General features: G+C 43.8%; 1 protein-coding gene and 2 long non-coding RNA genes across 5 annotated transcripts; 2 read left to right on the top strand and 1 right to left on the bottom strand.

Moving 5' to 3' along the window:
- The first annotated feature begins 7,837 nt into the window (after positions 1-7,837).
- LOC106603361 (uncharacterized) lies at positions 7,838-10,613 on the top strand. Its single transcript, XR_001328407.3, has 3 exons — positions 7,838-8,748; positions 8,832-8,944; positions 10,230-10,613. It is a non-coding gene; the product is annotated as an uncharacterized LOC106603361 (long non-coding RNA).
- Positions 10,614-10,615: 2 nt separating this feature from the next.
- Positions 10,616-12,848, bottom strand: LOC106603360 (uncharacterized). Of its 2 annotated transcripts, XR_001328402.3 has the most exons (5): positions 12,742-12,848; positions 12,001-12,071; positions 11,596-11,760; positions 11,222-11,278; positions 10,616-10,999 (listed from the first exon to the last, which is right to left on the bottom strand). It is a non-coding gene; the product is annotated as an uncharacterized LOC106603360 (long non-coding RNA). The 2 variants fall into 2 exon arrangements; XR_001328401.3 differs by lacking the exon at positions 11,222-11,278 and having other exon boundaries at positions 12,742-12,843.
- Positions 12,849-12,854: 6 nt separating this feature from the next.
- LOC106603359 (RING finger protein 214) lies at positions 12,855-20,702 on the top strand. Of its 2 annotated transcripts, none has more exons than XM_014196933.3 (15): positions 12,855-13,110; positions 13,227-13,401; positions 13,496-13,555; positions 13,817-13,957; positions 15,611-15,744; positions 15,834-15,902; positions 16,013-16,109; positions 16,270-16,358; positions 16,469-16,559; positions 16,677-16,772; positions 16,888-17,156; positions 18,705-18,826; positions 19,291-19,441; positions 19,570-19,672; positions 19,904-20,702. In XM_014196933.3, exons 1-12 carry the CDS (start codon positions 13,064-13,066, stop codon positions 18,736-18,738), a joined length of 1,302 nt encoding a protein of 433 aa, XP_014052408.2. In that variant the 5' UTR covers positions 12,855-13,063; the 3' UTR covers positions 18,739-18,826; positions 19,291-19,441; positions 19,570-19,672; positions 19,904-20,702. The 2 variants fall into 2 exon arrangements, with proteins under 2 accessions (XP_014052408.2, XP_014052409.2); XM_014196934.3 differs by having other exon boundaries at positions 16,677-16,763.
- Positions 20,703-25,706: the final 5,004 nt, after the last annotated feature.

The following is a 25,706-nucleotide window of genomic DNA, read 5'->3' on the forward strand; positions in this document are numbered from 1 at the left end:
GCAGATGCTAAGCTACAGGACTGTTTTGCTAGCACAGACTGGAATGTGTTCCGGGATTCTTCCGATGGCATTGAGGAGTACATCACATCAGTCACTGGCTTCATCAATTAGTCCATCGATGACGTCGTCTCCACAGTGACTGTACGTACATACCCCAACCAGAAGCCAAGGATTATAGGCAACATCCGCACTGAGCTAAAGGCTAGAGCTGCTGCTTTCAAGAAGCGGGAACCTAGGCCATATACAGCGTTCCTTACTGAGTTCTCTGAATCCCTATCGGACCTTATGGTCATGGCAGATAATATTATAATTTTGGATGACTAATATTCACATGATAATGTCCACAGACCCACTCCAAAAGACTCAGTGGGTTTTGTCCAACATGTCTCCGGACCTACTCACTGCCATACTCTGGACCTAGTTTTGTCCCGTGGAATAAATATTGTGGATCTTAATGTTTTTCCTCATAATCCTGGACTATCGGACCACCATTTTATTACGTTTGCAATTGCAGCAAATAATCTGCTCAGACCCCAACCAAGGATCATCAAAAGCCGTGCTATAAATGCTCAGACAACCCAAAGATTCCTAGATGCCCTTCCAGACTCCCTCCACCTACCCAAGGACGTCAGAGTACAAAAATCGGTTAACCACCTAACTGAGGAACTAAAAACAAAAAAATATTTGTCATAAGAAACTAGCTCCCTGGTATACAGAAAATACCCGAGCCCTTAAGCAAGCTTCCAGAAAGTTGGAACGGAAATGGAGCCACACCAAACCGGAAGTCTTCCGATTAGCTTGGAAAGACAGTACCGTGCAGTATCAAAGAGCCCTCACTGCTACTCAATCATCCTATTTTTCCAACTTAATTGAGGAGAATAAGAACAATCCAAAATGTATTTTTGATACTGTCGCAAAGCTAACTAAAAAGCAGCATTCCCCAAGAGAGGATGGCTTTCACTTCAGCAGTGATAAATTAATGAACTTCATTAGAAAGCAAATTACGGACTCCTCTTTAAATCTGTGTATTTGTCCAAAGCTCAGTTGTCCTGAGTCTGCATGAAACTGCCAGGACCTAGGATCAAAGGAAACACTCAAGTTTTTTAATACTATATCTCTTGACACATTGATGAAAATAGTCATGGCCTCTAACCCTTCAGGCTGCATACTGGACCCTATTCCAACTAAACTACTGAAAGAGCTACTTTCTGTGCTTGACCCTCATATGTTGAACATAATACATGCCTCCCTATCCACCGGATGTGTACCAAACTCACCAAAAGTTGCAGTAATAAAGCCTCTCTTGAAAAAGCCAAACCTTGATTCTGAAAATATAAAAAACTATTGGCCTATATCGAATCTCCCATTCCTCTCAACATTTTTAGAAAAATTTGAGAGGAATGCCTTCCTCACTGCCTTCCTGTAGACAAACAACGTATACGAAACACTTCAGTCTCGTTTTAGACCCCATCATAGCACTGACTGCACTCGTGAAGGTGGTAAATTACCTTTTAATGGCGTCAGACCAAGGCTCTGCATCTGTCCTCTTGCTTCTAGACCTTAGTGCTGCTTTTGATACCATGGATCACCACATTCTTTTGGAGAGATTGGAAACCCAAATTGGTCTACATGGACAAGTTCTGGCCTGGTATCTGTCAGAAAGATATTAGTTTGTCTCTGTAGGTGGTTTGTCCTCTGACAAATCAGCTGTACATTTCGGTGTTCCTCAAGGTTCCGTTTTAGGACCACTATTGTTTTCATTATTATTTTACCTCTTGATGATGTCATTCGGAAACATAATGTTAACTTTCACTGCTATGTGGACGGTACACAGCTGTACATTTCGATGAAACATGGTGAAGCCACACAATTGCCCTCCCTGGAAGCCTGTGTTTCAGACATAAGGAAGTGGACGGCGGCAAATGTTTTACTTTTAAACTCGGACAAAACAGATAATGCTAGTTCTAGGTCCCAAGAAACAAAGAGATCTTCTGTTGGATCTGACAATTAATCTTGATGGTTGTACTGTACTGTTGTCTCAAATAAAACTGTGAAGGACCTCGGCATTACTCTCTCTTTTGACGAACATACCAAGACTGTTTCAAGGACAGCTTTTTTCCCCATCTACGTAACATTGCAAAAATCAGACATTTTCTGTCCAAAATGCTGCAGAAAATTAATCCATGCTTTTGTCACTTCTAGATTAGACTACTGGAATGCTCTTCTTTCTGGCTACCTGGATAAAGCACAAAATAAACTTCAGTTAGTGCTAAACACGGATGCTAGAATCTTGACTAGAACCAACATTTTTTATCATATTACTCCAGTGCTAGCCTCTCTACACTTGCTTCCTGTTAAGGCTAGGGCTGATTTCAAGGTTTTACTGCAAACCTACAAAGCATTACATGGGCTTGCTCCTACCAATCTTTCCGATTTGGTCCTGCCGTACATACCTACACGTACACTACGGTCACAATATGCAGGCCCCCTTCTTGTCCCTAGAATTTCTAAGCAAACAGCTGGAGGCAGGGCTTTCTCCTATAGAGCTCAATTTTTATAGAATGGTCTGTCTATCCATGTGAGAGACACATACTCGGTCTTGACATTTAAGTCTTTATCGAAGACTCATCTCTTCAGTAGGTCCTATGATGGAGTGTAGTCTGGCCCAGGGGTGTGAAGGTGAACGGAAAGGCACTGGAGCGATGAAACGCCCTTGCTGTCTCTACCTGGCCGGTTCCCCTCTCTCCACTGGGATTCTCTGCCTCTAACCCTATTAAGGGGGCTGAGTCGCTGGCTTACTGGTGCTCTTCCATGCCGTCCCAAGGAGGGGTGCGTCACTTGAGTGGGTTGAGTCACTGACATAATCTTCCTGTCCGGGTTGGCGCCCCTCCTTGGGACGGCATGGAAGAGCACCAGTAAGCCAGTGACTCAGCCCCCTTAATAGGGTGCTGACCTGTTGCACCCTCTACAACCACTGTGATTATTATTATTTGACTCTGCTGGACATCTATGAACATTTGAACATCTTGGTCATGTACTCGTATAATCTCCAACCGGCACAGCCAGAAGAGGACTGGCCACCCCTCAGAGCATTTTTCCTCTCTAGTTTTCTTCCTAGGTTCCAGCCATTCTAGGGAGTTTTTCCTAGTCACCGTGCTTCTACATCTGCATTGCTTGCTGTTTGGGGTTTTAGGCTGAGTTTCTGTATAGCACTTTGTGACATTGGCTGATGTAGAAAGGGCTTTACAAATAAATGTGATTAATTAATTGACATCAACACCATTATCCCAGAAACCCTAGACCAACCCCAATTTGCATACAGCCTCAACAGATCCACAGATGATGCAATCTCTATTGCACTCCACACTGCCCTTTCCCATCTGGACATAAGGAACACCTATGTGAGAATGCTATTCATTGACTACAGCTCAGCGTTCAACACCATAGTGCCCTCAAAGCTCATCACTAAGCTAAGGACCCTGGGACTAAACACCTCCCTCTGCAACTGAACCCTGAACATCCTGACGGGTCACCCCCAGGTGGTAAGGTTAGGTAACAACACATCTGCCACGGTGATCCTCAACATGGGGGCCCCGCAGGTGTGCGTGCTCAGTCCCCTTCTGTACTCCCTGTTCACTCCTGACTACATATCCAAGCACAACTCCAACACCATCATTAAGTTTGCAGATGGGACAAAAGTGGTAGGCCTGATCACCGACAATGATGAGACAGCCTATAGGGAAGAGGTCAGAGACCTGGCCATGTAGTGCCAGGACAACAGCCTCTCCCTCAACGTGATCAAGACAAAGGAGATGATTGTGGACTACAGGAAAAAGAGGACCGAGCACACCCCCATTCTCATCGACGGGGCTGTAGTGGAGCAGGTTGAGCGCTTCAAGTGCCTTGGTGTCCACATCACCAACAAACCATCATGGTCCAAACACACCAGGACAGTTGTGAAGAGGGCACGACAAAGCCTATTCTCCCTCAGGAGACTGAAAAGATGTGGTGGGGTCCTCAGATCCTCAAAAAGTTTTACAGCTGCACCATCGAGAGCATCTTGACTGGTTGCATCATTGCCTGGTATGGCAACTGCTCGGCCTCCGAACGCAAGGCACTACAGAGGGTAGTGCATACGGCCCAGTACATCACTGGGGCCAAGCTTCCGGTCATCCAGGACCTCTATACCAGGCGGTGTCAGAGGAAGGCCCTAAAAATTGTCAAAGACTCCAGCCACCCTAGTCATAGACTGTTCTCTCTGCTACCGCACGGCAAGCGGTACCGGAGCGCCAAGTCTAGGTCCAAAAGGCTTCTTAACAGCTTCTATCCCCAAGCCATAAGACTCCTGAACAGCTAATCAAATGGCTATCCAGACTATTTGCATTGCCCCACCCCAACTTTTTTATGCTGCTGCTATTCTCTGGTTATTATCTATGCATAGTTACTTCAACTCTACCTACATATACAAATTACCTCAATTACCTCGACTAACCGGTGCTCCCGCTATTGTTATTTTATTGCTGCTCTTTAATTATTTGTTACTTTAATTTTACATTTTTTTTAATTATCTATTTTTTTTACTTAACACTTATTTTTCTTAAAATTGCATTGTTGGTTAAGGGCTTGTAAGTAAGCATTTCACTGTAAGATCTACACCTGTTGTATTCGGCGCATGTGACAAATACAATTGATTTGATTCGGTAAAAGACCAAGCTCAGTGCGGATGCTGCCTGTAATCCATGGCTTCTGGTTGAGGTATGTACGTACGGTCACTGTGGGGACGACGTCATCGATGCACTTATTGATGAAGCCAATGACTGATGTGGTATACTCCTCAATGCCATCGGAGGAATCCCAGAACATATTGCAGTCTGTGCTAGCAAAACAGTCCTATAGCTTAACATCTGCTTCATCTGACCACTTTTTTATTGATCTAGTCACTGGTGCTTCCTGCTTTAATTTTTAGTTGTAAGCAGGAATCAGGAGGATAGATTTATGGTCAGATTTGCCAAATGGAGGGCAAAGGAGAGCTTTGTATGCGTTTCTGTGTGTGGAGTATAGGTGGTCCAGAGTTCCTTTTCTTCTGGTTGCACATTTAACAGGATGAGGAGCACCGCCTCTGGGTGAGCGTTTTCTTGTTTGCTTATGGTGGAATACAGCTCATTCAATGCCGTCTTAGTGCCAGCCTCTGATTGTGGTGGTATGTAAACAGCTACGAAGAATACAGATGAAAACTCTCTCGGTAGGTAGTGTGGTCTACAGCTTTTAATGAGATACTCTACCTCAGGCGAGCAATAGCTCGAGACTTCCTTAGATATCGTGCACCAGATGTTATTTACAAAAATACATAGTCCACCACCCCTTGTCTTACCAGACGCCACTGTTCTATCCTGCCGGTACATCGTACATCGTATAACCAGTATGCTACTGTTGTCGTCGTTCAGCTACGACTCTGTGAAGTATAAGATGTTACAGTTTTTAATGTCCCGTTGGTAGTTTAATCTTCCGCGTAACTCGTTGATTTTATTCTCCAAGGATTGCACGTTTGCTAGCAGAATGGAGGGAAGTGGGCGTTTATTTAATTGCCTATGAATTCTCAGAAGGCAGCCCGCCCTTCGGCCCCTCTTTCTCCACCTCCTCTTCACGCAGATCACGGGGATCGGGGGCCTGTTCCCGAGGAAGCAGTATATGCTTCGCTTTTTTTCTCGTCAGAGTCGTGAAAGGAAAAAAAGGATTCTGCTAGTCCGTGGTGAGTAATCGTAGTCATGATGTCTAGAAGTTATTTTCGGTCATAAGAGACGGTAGCGTCAACATTATGTACAAAATAAGTTAAAAAAGAAGTGCGTCAACCAGGTTAGCCTACACGCCAATCGCTTTTGGGAACAGGCAGAAAAGGTTTACGTCAATCCACAAAAGCGAAAAAAATGTCAGAGTTTAATTCAAAACGAGAAAAGCAGTGAAATGGAGAGTTGTAAATAAAGAGAAGAAATGGCCAGAAAAGTAGGCTAATGTGTTTTGGAAAGATTTGGTGAAGTGGTAAAAGAGGATGATTGTGAGGTGCTATACAAATTCGAAAGTTCAGGACTTCAAATAGTGAAGTTCAAGGGAACTGGAGCAGCTTACTTTCAGATGGGTTAAATGGAAACTGAAATATTGACAATGACTGTAGGTCTATAACGTCTCACATAGCCTTAAGCATTTCTAGCCATAAAAGTATACACCAAATGTAGGAAAAATGTACTCTGAAATAGGAGTGGAGAAATATGATTTATTTATTTCAGCATCTTGAGAGAATGTGAATGCTCAGTTACGCTGAACAAAAATATAAAACGCAACATGCAACAATTAAAAAGATTTTACTGAGTTACAGTTCATATAAGGAAATCAGTCGATTGAAATAAATTCATTAGGCCCTAATCTATGGATTTCATATGACTGGGCAGGGGTGGAGCTATAGGTGGGCCTGGGACATAGGAGAGAAATAAGCTCATGAAACATTGGACCAACACTTTATATGTTGTGTTTATATTTTTGTTCAGTGTAGTCTGTAGAGGTGCTATCTTTAACATGACCATCAGATATGGCTTGGTCACCAGGGAAACAGCAAACAACAGTAAGCAAAGCAGTCATTGTCGGCTCCTCCTCTACATCTCCTTCATCTCTTCCTTCCCCTCACTGGAGAACACTATCAGCATTTATTTTAGCCTATCACAGCAGAACCCCCCCCCCCCCCCCCCCCCCAAAATGTATTTCTTCTGAAAACCATTGTATACACCCATTATGGAGTCTACCTACAATATGTCAATAATTTACATCTGATTTGTGGTCAAAAGATCTGTATTCCATGTCAATCATTGTACGCCTATATCCTAAGCATATACTGTAGGCCTATCTACCCACAGATAGTAGGTTATAACAGTGTTTTTCCCAATAATTAGTTAAGACACGGAGAATGTGAAGTAACATGAAACTAGCCAGAGAGGACGCGAGAAGTCTGTCCATGAACATATTTGTATGTAGGTCAATGACAGTGTTGAATTTGGTGAACAAAAAATATATTTGTAGAGATTATGATTTTCATAGTCTAGGTCAGGACATGAGATTAGCACTGGAATCAGGTGGTGTAAGGAGTGCCTGTCTGTCCATCAATCACTTGTTCAGGGACAGCAGTGTAAGTGTTCACTATGGTTCATTCATTTTAAGCAGAAGTCAGAAAGAAAAGAATTATTGACGATAGGTTATGCACTCTAGTGGCTGTGAGGTTTGCTAGTTTCTTTTAAGCCTGCTACGTTAGGTCAGAAAGGGAGAGGCGAAGCGAGACGTTTTACTCAGCCCAAAATCTGTCCACGAAAATAAGTCCATGAAGTGAGGATTTTTTATATGTAGTTCAATCAGTGTCGAATGTGGTAATTTCCTACATGAGGCCTATTTGATTAAATATACATTTCATAATGGTTTGGTTGTTACGAATGCACTGATATAAGTGGATGCACGTGGCATTTTGGCAACTGTATTGTTGTCATAGAGAAGATAGAGGGCTCATACTGGATATAAACCGCTTTAGTATGGACATTGCCATTGAGAGCTTCCACAATTTTTAAGTAGTCTACTTGGTGGGTATTCTTATGAGTTGGGAGCAATCAGCCAATGAAAAAGAAAATGTATTATTTGAAAATTGAGAGGGCCTCAATGGCGCTGCCTATGCCGTCACAGACGCTATAGTATAATGGCACAGATACAAAGTTGTATGTATCTCTATGGCCTGTTTGTTCACAGGTGTATCTGCCCTCTCATTGGCTAGAATGGTCCCACCTGATCTATCCTCCTCCTGCCTGCCTTCCATCTTTGAGGACATGTATTTCCATTGTTAGTGTGGTCACTTGACTATCTTGTCAATAGACAATATTTGGTTAGGTTAGCTGTCGATATGCCATGTTCACACGCAGGTTGAAACTATGAGACGCAGACATTTCCGACTTGCTGATTCGTTGAACGTGACACGTGTATAATGACAACTAGTTAGCAAGTCGAACATTTCAGAGTTTCCTTGTTCTGACTAGCACTTGAACGCGGAATTAGATACTAGATTTAGTGTTGTAGTCATCAAGGGCCCTGTTTCAGAAAGCGGGTTTAGTGAAAACTCAAGAGTTAGTTGACTCGGAGTTGAAGGAAACTCTGGGTTTTCTGTTTCACAAAGCCAGTTCAGCTTAACTCTGAGTCAGTTACTATGGCAACATACTCTGTGAAGCTAACCTGCTCCCTGGAAGGTTTTCAACAAACCCCGAGTTTCTCCTCCTCTTTAGCTAAAGCCTGCGGGTGTCAGACATGGCGTGTCCTTTCCTTGAAGAGCTAGTTGATACTGAAACACAAACACTGCAGAAATCTCCATCGGGAGAGGGTGATCAGACCCTGCTTGAATGTTTTATCATTCACTGATGATTATCTGTTTGAGTGTTTCTGTACAATCGATCATTCTTCTGAACAATATTCTCAGCCCTCATGTCGTTAATTTGACACATCGTGGACATGCTCTCAGTTCTGAACAAATTCTTTGTGTTGCACTTTATTTTTTTGCCGACTGGAGTTTGCTATATGACGTCGGTGACGCTGAGCATATTTCCAAGGCAACCGTCTGTCAGGCTGTCACAAATGTGACTCTTGCACTGAAACGTTTACTGTACACTTTTGTGGTGTTCACAAGTCACAGACCCAGAAGACTCATCAAAGAAGGATTCTTCAGAATTGCAGGTATCAGTCTAAGCAATAATTCATTTACTTAGTATGAAGCTTTGAGACATGAAGCACTAATCAGTTAATTTGATATATTTTAGGGTTTCCAGGTGTGATTGGCTGCATAGATGGCACTCATATTCCTATCACAGCTCCTTCAGTAAATGAAGGAGATTATTTGAATAGGAAGTCTTTCCACAGCATTAATGTGCAGGTAGGCCTAAATAGTAGTCTTTAGCATTTCAAATGAAAGATACTTCACAATACAGCTAATTACTGTTCTGCACTGTGAAGATCATATGTGATGCAGCCCACATCATCAGCAACGTGGAAGCAAAGTGGCCTGGGTCTGTGCATGACTCGCAAATTGTTCATGAGTGTACACGGAGTTATATTTGCCCGTGGTGAGTTATACACTGCTCAAAAAAATAAAGGGAACACTTAAACAACACATCCTAGATCTGAATGAAATAAATAATCTTATTAAATACTTTTTTCTTTACATAGTTGAATGTGCTGACAACAAAATCACACAAAAATAATCAATGGAAATCCAATTTATCAACCCATGGAGGTCTGGATTTGGAGTCACACTCAAAATTAAAGTGGAAAACCACACTACAGGCTGATCCAACTTTGATGTAATGTCCTTAAAACAAGTCAAAATGAGGCTCAGTAGTGTGTGTGGCCTCCACGTGCCTGTATGACCTCCCTACAACGCCTGGGCATGCTCCTGATGAGGTGGCGGATGGTCTCCTGAGGGATCTCCTCCCAGACCTGGACTAAAGCATCCGCCAACTCCTGGACAGTCTGTGGTGCAACGTGGCGTTGGTGGATGGAGCGAGACATAATGTCCCAGATGCTCAATTGGATACCTCCAATTGGCTACCTCCGCCTTGCACAAAGGCGGAGGTAGCGGTCCTGCTGCTGGGTTGTTGCCCTCCTACGGCCTCCTCCACGTCTCCTGATGTACTGGCCTGTCTCCTGGTAGCGCCTCCATGCTCTGGACACTGCGCTGACAGACACAGCAAACCTTCTTGCCACAGCTCGCATTGATGTGCCATCCTGGATGAGCTGCACTACCTGAGCCACTTGTGTGGGTTGTAGACTCCTTCTCATGCTACCACTAGAGTGAAAGCACCGCCAGCATTCAAAAGTGACCAAAACATCAGCCAGGAAGCATAGGAACTGAGAAGTGGTCTGTGGTCCCCACCTGCAGAACCACTCCTTTATTGGGGGTGTCTTGCTAATTGCCTATAATTTCCACCTGTGGTCTATTCCATTTGCACAACAGCATGTGAAATGTATTGTAAATCAGTGTTGCTTCCTAAGTGGACAGTTTGATTTCACAGAAGTGTGATTGACTTGGAGTTACATTGTGTTGTTTAAGTGTTCCCTTTATTTTTTTGAGCAGTGTATATAGCTATATCCTATTATAATCAATATTTTGTTTCTTTCTATTGCAACTAAAAATTAACTGTATCCTCATATTATCATAGGAGAGTTCAATGGTTACCTGTTGGTTGACAGAGGGTACCCCTGCCAACCCTGATCCTGAGCCCGGCCCACAGCAACGTTAGAACTTGGCTCACTGCAGGACACGAGCCAGGGTAGAGATGACCATTGGGATGCTCAAGGCCCGGTTTCAGTGCCTTCATAGGCTCAGGATCACCCCAGAAAGGACATGTGACCTCATGTGTGATTCTCCACAATTAGAGGAGAACAATGTCCTACTCAACCAGTGAACGATCCTGATAACGATCCTGATAACCATCCTGACCACCCCACTGACACACGAGAGACAGTCAGAGACACAATACGCTACCATCATTTCTGATTGACCCATCACCTCCCCAGTGTCAAATAAAGACAATATGCCTTTCTTTTTATGAAGTCTTCTTTATTTCCTGCAAGTACAAATGCAGTACAGTAGTTATTTTTTATGTTGTTCAAACAAGTCAAATCATCCACCTCTCCCACAAAAACTGATGTTCCAGCAGTTGTATTTCTATTTTTATCTTTTGCATCTGTAGCCTTATGTGGTCAATATCTAAATTACATTTTTCAATTTGTTTCTCTAAGTACACCTTGTACAGCTGCTTCACAGGGAGCTATAGGAACACAAAAAAATGACATTGAAATTCACAGTGCCAGGTCTACTTAGTTTCATTCTAAGTAATGGGCCAATGCTGAACAACATCTTACTGAGGTAAGTTGTGCTGTGGAAGTGGATGGACTCCCCTCTTCCTCATTGTAAATTCCAGCATTGCTGTTAGAGAAAAAGAAGGTACCACGTTTTATTATGGTACAAAACTATCATCAACTGTTAGATGTTATTGTTAAGGTGTGAACTTCAATAGGCCTCCCTGTATCTTCCCTCTCTGTGGCAGCTGACAAAGGTGTCTCCATCATCCTCCTGTAATGAAAATTAACCATTTTGGTTCTACTCTAACCTATTATGACAAATCTGTGGAGTATTAAGTGTACTTACAACTAAATGGAGGTCTTATGGCTTAAGGCTTCACCAGACAGATTACACCATCAGTAACTGGTAGAAGATGAAGATTAGACAGTTAAATAATAACTATACCCAGAAAAGTGCCCCACCTAATTTGAATTTTGTTTTTACAACAGTGTGTAGGCCACATCAATTTTTCGAATGTATAACTGAGTCACCTTAAAATAGATTATGATGTCTGAAGGACAACTAAGAAACTGAAAAAGTAACAGTAGTCAATTACAAAGAATTGTACCGCTTCAAGAAAATCAGTGTGCCACGTTGTGTCTAAGATGGATGGGTGGGTGTCACTGAGGTAACACTGTCAAAAATATGAATGTACATATATCATTAATTTGAATAACTACTCGCTTATGTAGGCCCTTGTCCTGGGGGGGTGGTTGGGTCAGATGAGCTTCCTCCAGAGATGCCTTCAGCAATAGGTCACCCACTGTTTTGACTGAGGGCCATCTACTCAGCCTTTGAGTGGTGGTCCCCCACCTGTTTTTCATCCCTCAGACTTTTTCTTTTGGCTATAATGGAGGTCAAATTTGAACATGTCCAGTAAGCACACATTTGGAGACATGCAAAAAGGCATTTAGGTGTTACTTTCCAATAGACAATATGAAATACTGGCAGTGTTGGGATGGCTGAAAAATGTACTTTTTTTGCTTAGGCAATTTCACTAACTACTTAAATATATCACATGTTGTTTAATTAGGTAGGGTAGGCTAAACAACATCACAATTGCTTGTAATGAAATAATACCTTACCTGTTTGAAGTATATTTTTATATTTCATCTTCAGTTGCTGCCAAGTACGTTTTGTGCCTGTTTGGTTGCACCTGCATAAATATTAAAACACACACACATACACACACACACACACACACAAATGTTGAATAAGTGGAGCACTCGAGATAAAACTTTTTCAATTAATACTCACGCATTGACTCGGTCAGCAATTTTCTGCCATGCCAGCTCATATTCCTTTGCTGCTGCTACTGTATTGCTTTTTTTCTTAAATATAAACTCATTCTGCATACACATTCATTAATATTTCTAACTCCACTGTAAGAAGCAGGAGGTTCAAGCCCTTTTTTCTGCTGTTGCTATGATCAATCATGTTATCTGTGTTCCATTGATGAGGGCTTTTTACCTCCTCGTGCACATGCTTTATTCAGGTTTAACTTAACAATTAGTTCAATCAACTCTGAGTTATCACCTGTTCTGAAACTGAAATCTCTGAGTTTGACAGCTCAGAGTTAGTCAACCCAGAGTTCAGGTTTAAACTCAGAGTTTGTTAAACCTGCTTTCTGAAACAGGGCCCAGGATATGGATTCCACCAGTGGTCTACCAACTACCAATAAATACATTAAATGCATCCCATGACATTTTCACATGCAGGCCTAACACTTTTTACTATGACACTTCTGTAGTGGTCATGTAGGAATTACAATTGACATAATTTGAAGCTACATTATTTGTCTACCAATTATACCATATTTTGCATACCTTCACGACAAACTCGCCTCTCTCTGGACAACATGAATCACAAGCATGTCAAACATAATGAATAAACTCATTTGGACGGCGCCCGCGCAAGCGTAGCAATGATCTGCGTGTGTTTACCCGGAAGTTCACGTCATCAAACGTGCAATGTTTATAATTTTCCAATGTGGGATGAGGAAACAGACAATTCAAAATATGAATTGGCCGTTTTTCATGACTACTAAAATGTACATTGTCATTTAAGTTTAAGTTTCCTAACAAGCTTACGGCTGTTTCATTTTCATTTGTAGTCGAAGAAACAAACTAACTACCTAGCTAGCTAACGATGGACGACATCGACTGGGGATTGGCGCTGGAGGAGGACATGGCGCGGTAAGTGCGGTGACTGTTATCGTAGGGGCTGTTGTTTATGAGGAGTGGGTGATGACATGCTGGTATATCAAGAGCGGAGTACCTCACGAAATATTTACCCTAGCTCTGTCTCCCAGCGAAACCTCCGCCACGGGAAACCCTGAGCAGCAATACAACCCCTGGTCCAACCAGTCCAACCCTTGGTCCGAGCCTGGCTACACCTCGGAATCTGTAGGGGAGCTGGACAAGCTGGCCTCGGGGGATGGACTCCATGTCACCCACAAGAAGAAGCAGGAGGGGCAAGACGTTCAGGTAGTATACGTTGGTATAGGACATAAGTAATTTCCGAAAGTGAATCGTGAACATATGTGACAGCAAGTAATCCTAAGTATTTGGTATCTTGCAGACAGACGCCTGGACAGCAGACAAAGATGTTAATACAGATCTGGATTGGGAGTCACTGATGGTAATGTGTTAACTCTGGGTGCATGCATGGGGTTATTATTGTGGTAACACACACACAACTTCTGTGTGTCACAGACGTTGACAACCTCTTTCATTTTTACTCTCCTTACATGTCTCCTCTCTCTTTCTCCTCTTTCCTCCCTCGCTCACTCTCTTTTTCCTATCTTTCCTCCCTTCCTATTTTTCTCAACCCTCTCTCTCCCTCATGCTCTTTCTCCTTGCTTTTCTCTCTCTCTCTCTCTCTCTCTCTCTCTCTCTGCAGCGGTCAGTGGATGAGTACAGCACCCACCTGGCCATGCAGTATGAGGAGCTGATGAAGCACCAGGAGGAGGATGAGGCTGATCATGGCAGCCAAGTAGACAGCCTGGTGCAGAAGAAGGATGAGGGGGTCCACCAGCAGCAGGTCTGTTCACACGCACGTCTCTGTGCTGTAGGCTACATACAGTGCATTCGGAAAGTATTCAGACCCCTTGACTTTTTCCACATTTTGTGTTACAGCCTTATTCTTAAATGTATTAAATAAATACAAATTATCAATTTATACACGGTACCCCATAATGACAAAGCGATAACAGGTTTTCAGAAATGTTTGCAAATGTATTAAAAATAAAAAACAGAACTTATTTACATAAATATTCAGACCATTTGCGTTGACACTCAAAATTTAGCACAGGTGCATCCTGTTTCCATTGATCATCATTGAGATGTTTCTACAACTTGATTGGAGTCCACTTGTGGTAAATTCAATTGATTGGACATGATTTGGAAAGGCATACACCTGTCTATATTAAGTCCCACAGTTGACAGTGCATGTCAGAGCAAAAACCAAGCCATGAGGTCGAAGGAATTGTCTGTTGCGCGCCGAGACAGGATTGTGTCAAAGCACAGATCTGAGGAATGGTACCAAAAAAGGTCTGCAGCATTGAAGGTCCCCAAGAACACAGTGGCCTCCATCATTCTTAAATAGAAGAAGTTTGGAACCACCAAGACTCTTCCTAGAGCTGGCTGTCCAGCCAAAATGAGCAATCGGGGGAGAAGGGTCTTGGTCAGGGAGGTGACCAAGGACCCAATGGTCACTCTGCAGAGCTCCAGAGTTTCTCTGTGGAGATAGGAGAACCTTCCAGAAGGACATCCATCTCTGCAGCTCTCCACCAATCAGGCCTTATGATAGACGGAAGCCACTCCTCAGTAAAAGGTACATGACAGCCCGCTTGGAGTTTGCCAAAAGGCACCTGAAGAATCTCAAATCATAAGAAACAAGATGCTCTGGTCTGATGAAACCAAGATTGAACTTTTTGCCCTGAATGCCAAGTGTCACGTCTGGAGGAAACCTGGCACCATCCCTAAGGTGAAGCATGGTGGTGGCAGCATCATGCTGTGGAGATGTTTTTCAGGGACTGGGAGACTAGTTAGGATTGAGGAAAAGATTAACGGAGCAAAGTATAGAGAGATCCTTGATGTAAAGCGCTCAGGACCTCAGACTGGGGCGAAGGTTCACCTTCCAACAAGACAACACAGGAATGGCTTCTGGACAAGTCTCAATGTCCTTGAGTGGCCCAGCCAGAGCCCGGACTTGAACCCGATCGAACATCTCTGGAGAGACCTGAAAATAGCTGTGCAGCGATGCTCCCCATCCAACCTGACAGAGCTTGAGAGGATCTGCAGAGAAGAATGGGTGAACCTCCCTAAATACAGGTGTGCCAAGGTTGTAGCGTCATACCCAAGAAAACTAGAGGCTGTAATCGCTGCCAAAGGTGCTTCAACAAAGTACTGAGTAAAGAGTCTGAATACTTATGTAAATGTGATATTTAATTATTTTTTTATATATATAAATGTACAAACATTTAAACTGTTTTTGCTTTGTCATTATGGGGTATTGTGTGAAGATTGGTTAGGGGATAAAACAATTGAATCCATTTTAGAATAAGGCTGTAACACAACAAAATGTGGAAAAAGTAAAGAGGTCTGAACACTTTCCGAATGCACTGTATAAGCCTAATTGTGTCATTACGTCTTTGGGCTTTTAACCTGTGAGTGAAAACATTAATATTTTTAGGTGCTGCTGGACAAAATTGAGTCCCTGCATGTGAAGCTTCAGCTGAACTGCTGCAAGACCACCCGCAAGAACTTTGCTGTCAAGAAGCAGGAGCTCAGCGTGGAGAAAAGCAAAATGGAGGAGGAGAGGAACAGGTAAAGGAGAGAAAGTGAGAAGGTGGAAAAAGACAAAACTGTGACATTATGTCCTGTCAGCCATGTTCCTCTGTCTGTGCCTTTACCAGACTGTCTCAGGAGCTGGAGGAGACCACCAGGAAGCTGGCTTTGCTCATAGAAGAGCAGAACCAGGAGAAGTAAGACACTGAGCCACGCTCCTAACCCTACACTTATAACCTAACTATAGACAACACATACTAGTCCACATTATATAGCTATACAATACACCTACTGTGATCATCTCCAGGCTGATGTGGGAGCGGGAGCTAGCAGACCTGAACACTGAGATGGAGCGTCTACAGAAAGAGTCAGAGGAGACCACACAGAGAGCTCTACTGGAGGAGGTCAGTCTGTACATATTTATTAACTCAATAAGTCAACCATCACAACCCTATGACCCTGAACGTTCACTCTCATTCACCTAGCCACACTTGTCTCCATGGAGTTGGATTTAAAGACAATCAGGGATTAACCCTGATTTGTTTTCTGATTTATGTTCAACAGATTGCAGCTCTGGAAATGCAGAGAGATGTGACCATGTCTCAGGTGGACGACTGGCTGAAAGAGGCTGACCAATACATAAACTCACTTGGGTACTGTACTGAGCATGACCTTATGACCAAAGCTGGATATAGTCTGTATATTGTAACTTCTCCCATAAAGGCTGTGCTTCAGTGATTGGTTGTGTTCCCTCTGTCTGCAGATTAGACCCCTCCCAACAGCAGAACATGCACCACAGGCTGGAGTGGGAGAATAATGTGGCTGTGGTTCACAGCAGTTTGGCGGGACTACAGGTGAGCGATAAGAAAGTGGCAATACTGTGTTAAGAACTCGACTAGGGGGTTGAACTTCCCCTAGACAACTAGGGGACTTGATTGACTGTCCCCTCGTCCTTTCTTTCTCTCTCCCAGAGTCAGTTCAAGGATTACCTTCATTTGCTGCAACAGGGCCAACCAATGGAAAGCCTCCCTGGAATCACATTACCACCCTTACCCCAGGTCCCCATGGTGTGTGTGTGTGTGTGTGTGTGTGCAATTGATTCTGACAAAGACAGTCAATGCCAGGTGGACTTGTTGATGAGTCTGATGATATGCACCCTGCCCCCTTTTTCAACATTTCCAGATGGGTCCTCCTAAAGCCATGGGGATGACCTTCACACCCCAGCAGCACTACCGTGCTGCTTTCAGAGCCCCAGCCAGAGTAACCCCCCCACCTGCCCCCTCCACTCCCCCTGCCTCCGCTCCAGCCCAACACCCAGCCGCTCCACCTGTCTCCCAGTCCACCACTACCATAGCCTCCGCCCAGTCCCTACCCTCCAATAACCCCCCCGCTGCTGGCAAACTGGACAATTTGCTGAAGAGACTGGGGGACAGATTTCCACAGTGCAACAGGTGAGATCAAAGTCAGTCACTTACTCTGAATGTACTGGTCAGTAAAAGATCTTGCAGACTATAATCAATACGGAGTGGCTGCGGTTCCAGTTTTCCCGGAACCTGACTTGCCGTGGCTATTGATACAGAGATTACGTAGCTGATGCGCACTCTGCTTCTGCTCGATTTCAGGTTATTTTTTCAGGAGGTGTGTTAGGCTACATGCAGCTATCATGTTGTACACGGAATACATGAGCGACATGTTCGTACAAACCTTTTTGTCTGTTGTATATGTAGGCAAGCGTATCAAACAGACGCAAGACATACAGGCAGTCAAAATAGTGATTATTTTCTCATTATCATTGCAAACATTGGCTAGTTCTTTTTTTCAGCAACTCTCGCTACGATAAGGCAGCATAACTATGAAGATAATCATCAGAAATAGTAGGCAGTCTAAAGCGGTAGTTAGGAATAATAGCGTGCTGGGCGACGCTAAACGAACTCACCCGTTGTCAGACTCTGGTTTCCGGTCCGGATACACATGCTCGGGTTGCCTAGAATGTTCTGCGGCCCAGAGGTGGAACAGATAGGTACATGCATGATCATTGAGAAGCGAAGTAGCAGTTAGTAGGGACTGTGGTTAAAACACAGATCATTTTTTTGGCCCCAATGCAAAACTAAAGTGGGAAGTTACATTGTTTTTCCAGGAACTCTGGCTAGTGGCTACGATATGGCAGCAACTATAAAAATGTTCCTACATTATCACACACAACACTGATTGTTTTCTGCTCCGTTGCAATGTGTCGGGACTAGGGCTGACCTCAATTAGTTGACTAGTCACTAGTCAATGTGTCGGGACTAGGGCTGACCTCAATTAGTTGACTAGTCACTAGTCAATGTGTCGGGACTAGGGCCTGACCTCAATTAGTTGACTAGTCACTAGTCAATGTGTCGGGACTAGGGCTGACCTCAATTAGTTGACTAGTCACTAGTCAATGTGTCGGGACTAGGGGCTGACCTCAAATTAGTTGACTAGGTCACTAGTCAATGTGTCGGGGACTAGGGTCCTGACCTCAATTAGTTGACTAGTCGATTGTTTGGTCGTTAGGCTGTTCGTCGACCAAGATTTTTTTTCCGTTTGAGGCAGTAGCAAATATATATATATTTTTCTATGGCCCCACGAGGACACCTGTCTTATTCGCGCCCATCTCAGTGAACTAATCCATTGCGGAGGCAGAGTCCTGCGGGGATGGCACGAGTCAAAGAAGGGGAGTGTGGCTGCACAATGCACATCTCTCTCCAGAATGCATGCTCTCCCACCAATTTCTGCACATTCATTGTTTCATAACTTCATTGTATGAATTGTTTGCATTTGATTGTTAGTGTATTATCATTTCCCCAATTACATATATCACCAGTAGTACATTTACCGCTAATTCCTATAACACGTGATCCGGATCCTTAGCTTTGACAAAGGTTTTCCGGGAGTGGGCGAAAACTCGCTATTTGGTAGCCATGGTCTCATTCTTTCAGTTTACCTCCCTCTCTCTCCCTCCAGTCTCCCTCCAGAACCCAGCTTATGTCAGTTCTGCAGCAGAGTTAAGAATTCTCGGGAGGCACCATGGCTGGCATGTCTATTGATGACCGTCACAAAGCAGGTGGCACAGAGACTGGCACAAAATGAGAAACCGGTAGGACAGTCATTAACACTCACACTGAGACATACACACTTAGGGCGCACACACCAACACAGTCTAAACCAGGGTTCTCCAACAGGGGTTCCCCAACAGGCCTCCACACATAATACTGTCTTTTTTTTGTTGGTTGCATTTTCATTGTTGGACATTTATTTATATATATAGCTCCAAGAGAAACATTTTGTAAATCTGTTCCAGAGTATTCCCACACATAATAGAGATACTGTATGTGATCATATACAAATGTAAGCAAGGTTTGAAATGAATGTTTTAATTCAAATATTACATTTGGTTTGGGGCTTCTTGCGGTCAATCTGCAGTCACAAATTATTTACAATTATGGTCCGGCCCCCTTACCCATCCGCTGAAGAAAAAATTGGTCCGCAGCTGAATCTAGTCGCTGAATCTAGTCGATGATCCCTGGTCCTAAACCTTAACCTAACCCTTATCCTCCATAGGCTCCAGGGCCTATCAGGCCTCCCCTCTGCAGACGGGGGCATTCCTGGCCACCCAGGCCCAATCCAGCACCCTCCAGGCCCCATCCAGAGACCCACACATCCCCCTCAGAGACCTGCAGTGGCCCAGGTCTTCCAGACAAGGCCCCCACAGGTACAAACCACTACCAACCTGCAGAGGGCACTAACAACCCATAGTTTGAGAATTTTAGACTTGGGTGACGAGATGTACATAACTCATGTATGTTTGCCTATTGATGTACTACTTGTCTCTCTCACCAGCCTGTGGCTGTCAGTAATCGTAAGCTGTGCTTGATGTGCCAGAAACACTTGGAAGCAGACAGCCAGCCACCCCTTGAGCTGCACCCACACTGTACATAAGGATGTAAGTCCTACACTAAAAAAACACTTGGTATTACTGCAAACTACACAGTGTTGAGGAGGTGAGGCCTACCCTAAGACTTCCTCATATGTACACAATATATGTACACAATACTGTCCACAATAAGATGATGCTTCCTTTTACATTGCTATAACCCTGACTCTACATTCTTAAACTAGTGAGGCACTTTTAGCTGATGGAAAGCTGATGATTTGCCTCTGTCTGTGTTTTCAGTGCATCAGTGTATGGCTGCAGTCGAGCAAGTACAATGCCTGTCCCTTCTGTCCAGCCAAGTGAAAGGAGTAGCAGATAAGACCGAACGGGAGAACACAACAGAAGACCTGAAGGGAGAGGAACACTGATAACGGTCTGGTCAGCTTCACAGAACTGAAGTGGGAGATGGTGACATGTGATTCTCACCTACACAGAGCAGTCCTGGTGACGTATTACTATTCACCTATGTGACACAAATAAACAGAAGTCATTCATATTATTCATCCCTATATCCATAGTTGACTTTATGTAGATCATTTAGTACATCTTGTGTTAAAACAACTGCAGTGATAATCTGGCAACGACCAGAACTTTATTTTTAACATTGCTGATTTAACCCATAGGGATATCATGTTTGTTATGATGTTTGTTATGTATGCCCTTTTGAACAAGCAGTGTGGTTTCTTGTCAAATATACCTCTGATACCCTTTGACATAATTATATCAACTGTTACATGTATGTTATTTTACCAGTATGTTATTTCTAACTTCCAAGCATTTTCTATGTTTATAATGTTTCTAACTTCCACGATTCTGTGTAAAATGTTTTTTTTCTATGTCTAAAAATACACTAAAGTGTTATGTTAATAAGTGCCTTACTAAAAGTCACATATGAATTATGAGTCCTTGAACTTAACTTGTTTGAATGAGCAGGAAATACCTTTTAGTGGAAGGGAAATGGCAATAACTATTTGGACTTGTTTAATTAACATATGTGATGAAAGAGAACGATAAAAGAAAAAATACTGGTGTAATGGTTTGGAGACCTTTTGTATTTCATTGACAAGATGTCATCTCTGGAGTAGAGATCCAAGAGAAATATTTTATCAGGTACACCAAGTTTCTTTCATCAAGCAACTGTAAGCATGACACTGACACAGGCCATGTTCATGTGGATTTTCATGTGGATGGAATCACACTGTGAAGGTGCACATTACTGTGGAGACAATCTACAGATAGTGTGTGCGAGTCTCAGCACTTCTTGTTGTGAGGAGTGTGTGTGTGTTACACAGTTGAGGGAGGAGGGGGAAATCCTATCTCACCAGGATCTGAGGTTTTTATGCCTTCATGGCCGTGGAGACGGTATCATAGAAGGTCATGAACCTGCTCTTCAGGTCCTGGAAGTGGTCTTCCTGGCGGTCTCCTTCACCTGAGTGAGGTTACTCTATGGTGGCTGCCTTGATGTGCTCCATCTGGGTGGGGGCACCATTCTGCAGGGCCTGGTGGGCGAACAACCACATGACAGACCCAGACTTTAGCTATAGTGCTCAGGCCTCCACACAAGACTGTACTATGTTATATAACATTAGAGCTCATACTGACCTACTGCCCAACAAGGGGAGTCGGTGCAAGAGTGACGAACTTCATGGTGAAGGGGCTGAGAACGGAGGAGAGAAGGGGTAGGGGCAGATAAAACATGTGAGAAGCAACAACTTAACAAAGCAACAACTTAACATTCAATGTTTCACACAACCAAAAATATTTTCAATCCACCAAACATTCAAACTCAAACTTCAGAGTACAAAAAGCAAGTTGCTTTTTATGCATATGATCCATATTTCAAATTGTAAACACATTTCTTTCCAAGCACCGAAGTTAAAAAATAATATCTGATGTCTTTCAGCAACTTTCATCTGTCTAATATTGGTCCTTCAATTCCTCATATTGTATTCCTTTTCTCCTATGTTGGCTGTCTCCCATGCTTCCCATAAACCCCATACCTCCCTCTGAGTGTCCCAGTGAGGCTAGTATTTTTCTTACCATGGTGCTTGCCTACGGAGCTGTGAGGGGAACGGCACCTCCGTACCTTCAGGCTCTGATCAGGCCCTACACCCAAACAAGGGCACTGCGTTCATTCACCTCTGGCCTGCTCGCCTCCCTACCTCTGTGGAAGCACAGTTCCCGCTCAGCCCAGTCAAAACTGTTCGCTGCTCTGGCAACCCAATGGTGGAACAAGCTCCCTCATGACGCCAGGACTGACGCCAGGACAGCGGAGTCAATCACCACCTTCCGGAGACACCTGAAACCCCACCTCTTTAAGGAATACCTGGGTTAGGATTAAGTAATCCTTCTACCCCCCCCCCCCCCCACAAAAAAATATATAGATGCACTATTGTAAAGTGGTTGTTCCACTGGATATCATAAGGTGAATGCACCAATTTGTAAGTCGCTCTGGATAAGAGCGTCTGCTAAATGACGTAAATGTAAATGGGTATGGTCCCTGATCAGATGTGTGTGTGTGCTGTTTCGGGGCATGGACCTCAGCCCCTCAATCCAACTGTAGGAGCACATCTAAGGGGCAGAAACTAAGATGGAAGAGGAGGGGAGAGATGTTTGTTTTTTACAAAGTACACTTTTTATGAGCAAACAGACAAACATGTACATGTGTGGGTTACTGGGTTTACCTAATGTTACCACCATACGGTGCAGGAACTGAGGTTACTATCAGTCATCTGAATGTTGAAGTCTTTTTCTGGAAAGACTTCGACAATGTGTTTCTGGCACGGCCAATCTACACGGCCAATCTAAGTACATCAATTGTAAACATTAATAATGACATACTTTAAATATATAACTGGATATATTCAATATCCCTATATGCCCCAATGTTGAACATCACACCAGTCATCATAAAGAATATTTGTTAGATCCATATATAGCATGTTTAAGTAATCCAACTGGATAGGAAACTTGTCATATAATTTGATATTTGCATCATCCTATTGACAATGAGACCAGAAGTAGCCACTAGTGGCTATCTGTCCACTGTGGCCTTTTTCATTTTATTTTTATTTCACCTTTATTTAACCAGGTAGGCAAGTTGAGAACAAGTTCTCATTTACAACTGCGACCTGGCCACAGATAAAGCAAAGCAGTTCGACACATATAACCAACACAGAGTTACACATGGAGTAAAACAAACATACAGTCAATAATACAGTAGAAAAATAAGTCTATATACAATGTGAGCAAATGAGGTGAGATAAGGGAGGTAAAGGCAATAAATAGGCCATGGTGGCGAAGTAAATACAATATAGCAATTAAAACACGCAATTAAAACACTGGAATGGTAGATTTGACAGTAGATGAGTGTGCAAAGTAGAAATACTGGGGTGCAAAGGAGCAAAATAAATACAGTAGGGGAAGAGGTAGTTGTTCGGGCTATTTATAGATGGGCTATGTACAGGTGCAGTGATCTGTGAGCTGCTCTGACAGCTGGTGCTTAAAGCTAGTGAGGGAGTTAAGTGTTTCCAATTTCAGAGATTTTTGTAGTTCCTTCCAGTCATTGGCAGCAGAGAACTGGAAGGAGAGGCGGCCAAAGGAGGAATTGGCTTTGGGGGTGACAAGTGAGATATACCTGCTGGAACGCGTGCTACGAGTGGGTGCTGCTATGGTGACCAGCGAGCAGAGATAAGGCGGGACTTTACCTAGCAGGTTCTTGTAGATGACCTGGAGCCAGTGGGTTTGGCGACGAGTATGAAGCGAGGGCCAGCCAACGAGAGAGTACAGGTCGCAGTGGTGGGTAGTATATTGGGCTTTGGTGAAAAAAACGGATGGCACTGTTATAGACTGCATCCAGTTTCCAGTTTGTTGAGTAGGGTGTTGGAGACTATTTTGTAAATTACATCGCCAAAGTTGAGGATCGGTAAGATGGTCAGTTTTACGAGGGTATGTTTGGCAGCATGGAGTGAACGATGCTTTGTTGCGAAATAGGAAGCCAATTCTAGAATTTAACTTTGGATTGGAGATGTTTTATGTGAGTCTGGAAGGAGAGTTTACAGTCTAACCAGGCACCTAGGTATTTGTAGTTTGTCCACATATTCTAAGTCAGAGCCATCCAGAGTAGTGATGCTGGACGGGCTGGCAGGTGCAGGCAGCGATCGGTTTGAAGAGCATGCATTTAGTTTTACTTGTATTTAAGAGCAGTTGTAGGCCACGGAAGGAGAGTTGTATGGCATTGAAGCTCATCTGGAGGGTTGTTAACACCGTGTCCAAAGATGGGCCAGAAGTATACAGAATGGTGTCGTCTGCGTAGAGGTGGATCAGAGACTCACCAGCAGCAAGAGCGACATCATTGATTATATACAGAGAAGAGAGTCGGCCCAAGAATTGAATTGAACCCTGTGGCACCCCCATAGAGACTGCCAGAGGCCCGGACAACAGGCCCTCAGATTTGACACACTGAACTCTGTCGGAGAAGTAGTTGGTGAATCAGTCGAGGCATTCATTTGAGAAACCAAGGCTGTTGAGTCTGCCGATGAGAATGTGGTGATTGACAGAGTCAAAAGCCTTGGCCAGGTCAATGAATACGGCTGCACAGTACTGTTTCTTATCGATGGCGGTTAAGATATAATTTAGGGACCTTGAGCGTGGCTGAGGTACACCCATGACCAGCTCTGAAACCAGATTGCATAGCGGAGAAGGGTACGGTGGGATTCGAAATGGTCGGTGATCTGTTTGTTAACTTGGCTTTCGAAGACCTTAGAAAGGCAGGGTAGGATAGATATAGGTCTGTAGCAGTTTGGGTCAAGAGTATCCCCCCTGAAGAGGGGGATGACCGCAGCTGCTTTCCAATCTGGGAATCTCAGACAACACGAAAGAGAGGTTGAACAGGCTAGTAATAGGGGTTGCAACAATTTTTTCGGCAGATAATTTTAGAAAGAAAGGGGTCCAGATTGTCTAGCCCGGCTGATTTGTGGTGGGTCCGGACTTTGCAGCTCTTTCAGAATATCAGCTGACTGGATTTGGGAGAAGGAGAAATGAGGAAGGCTTGGGTGAGTTGCTGTGGGGGGTGCAGTGCTGTTGACCGGGGTTGGGGTGGCCAGGTGGAACGCATGGCCAGCCGTAGTAAAATTGCTTATTGAAATTCTCAATTATAGTGGATTTATCGGTGTTGACAGAGTTTCCTATTTTCAGTGCAATGGGCAGCTGGGAGGAGGTGCTCTTATTCTCCATGGACTTTACAATGTCCCAGAACTTTTTGGAGTTTGTGTTGCAGGAAGCAAATTTCTCCTTGAAAAAGCTAGCCTTGGCTTTTCTAACTGCCTGTGTATATTGGTTTCTAACTTCTCTAAAAAGTTGCATTTCACAGGGGCTGTTCGATGCAAATGCAGAACGCCACAGGATGTTTTTGTGTTGGTTAAGGGCAGTCAGGTCTGGAGAGAAAACCAAGGGAACCAGGGAACCAGGTCTGGAGAGAACCATCTGTTCCTGGTTCTAAATTTCTTGAATGGGGCATGCTTATTTAAGATGGTGAGGAAGGCATTTAAAAAAAATAACCGGTGCATCCTCTACTGACGGGATGAGGTCGATATCCTTCCAGGATACCCGGGCCAGGTCGATTAGAAAGGCCTGCTCGCTGTAGTGTTTCAGGGAGCGTTTGATAGTGATGAGTGGAGGTTGTTTTGACCGCTGACCCATGACGGATGCAGGCAATGAGGCAGTGATCTCTGAGATCTTGGTTGAAAACAGCAGGTGTATTTAGAGGGCAAGTTGGTTAGGATGATATCTATGAGGGTGCCCGTGTTTACGGATTTGGGGTTGTACCTGGTGGGTCCATTGATAATTTGTGTGAGATTGAGGGCATCAAGCTTAGATTGTAGGAAGGCCGGGGTGTTAAGTATGTCACAGTTTAGGTCACCTAGCAGCACGAGCTCTGAAGATAGATGGGGGGCAATCAGTTCACATATGGGGTGTCCAGAGCACAGCTGGGGGCAAGAGGGTGGTCTATAGCAGGCGGGCAACAGTGAGTGACTTGTTTTTA

This window comes from Salmo salar, chromosome 04 (assembly GCF_965601325.2).
Source record: "Salmo salar chromosome 04, fSalSal1, whole genome shotgun sequence".
In the NCBI taxonomy this organism is placed as follows: Eukaryota; Metazoa; Chordata; class Actinopteri; order Salmoniformes; family Salmonidae; genus Salmo; species Salmo salar.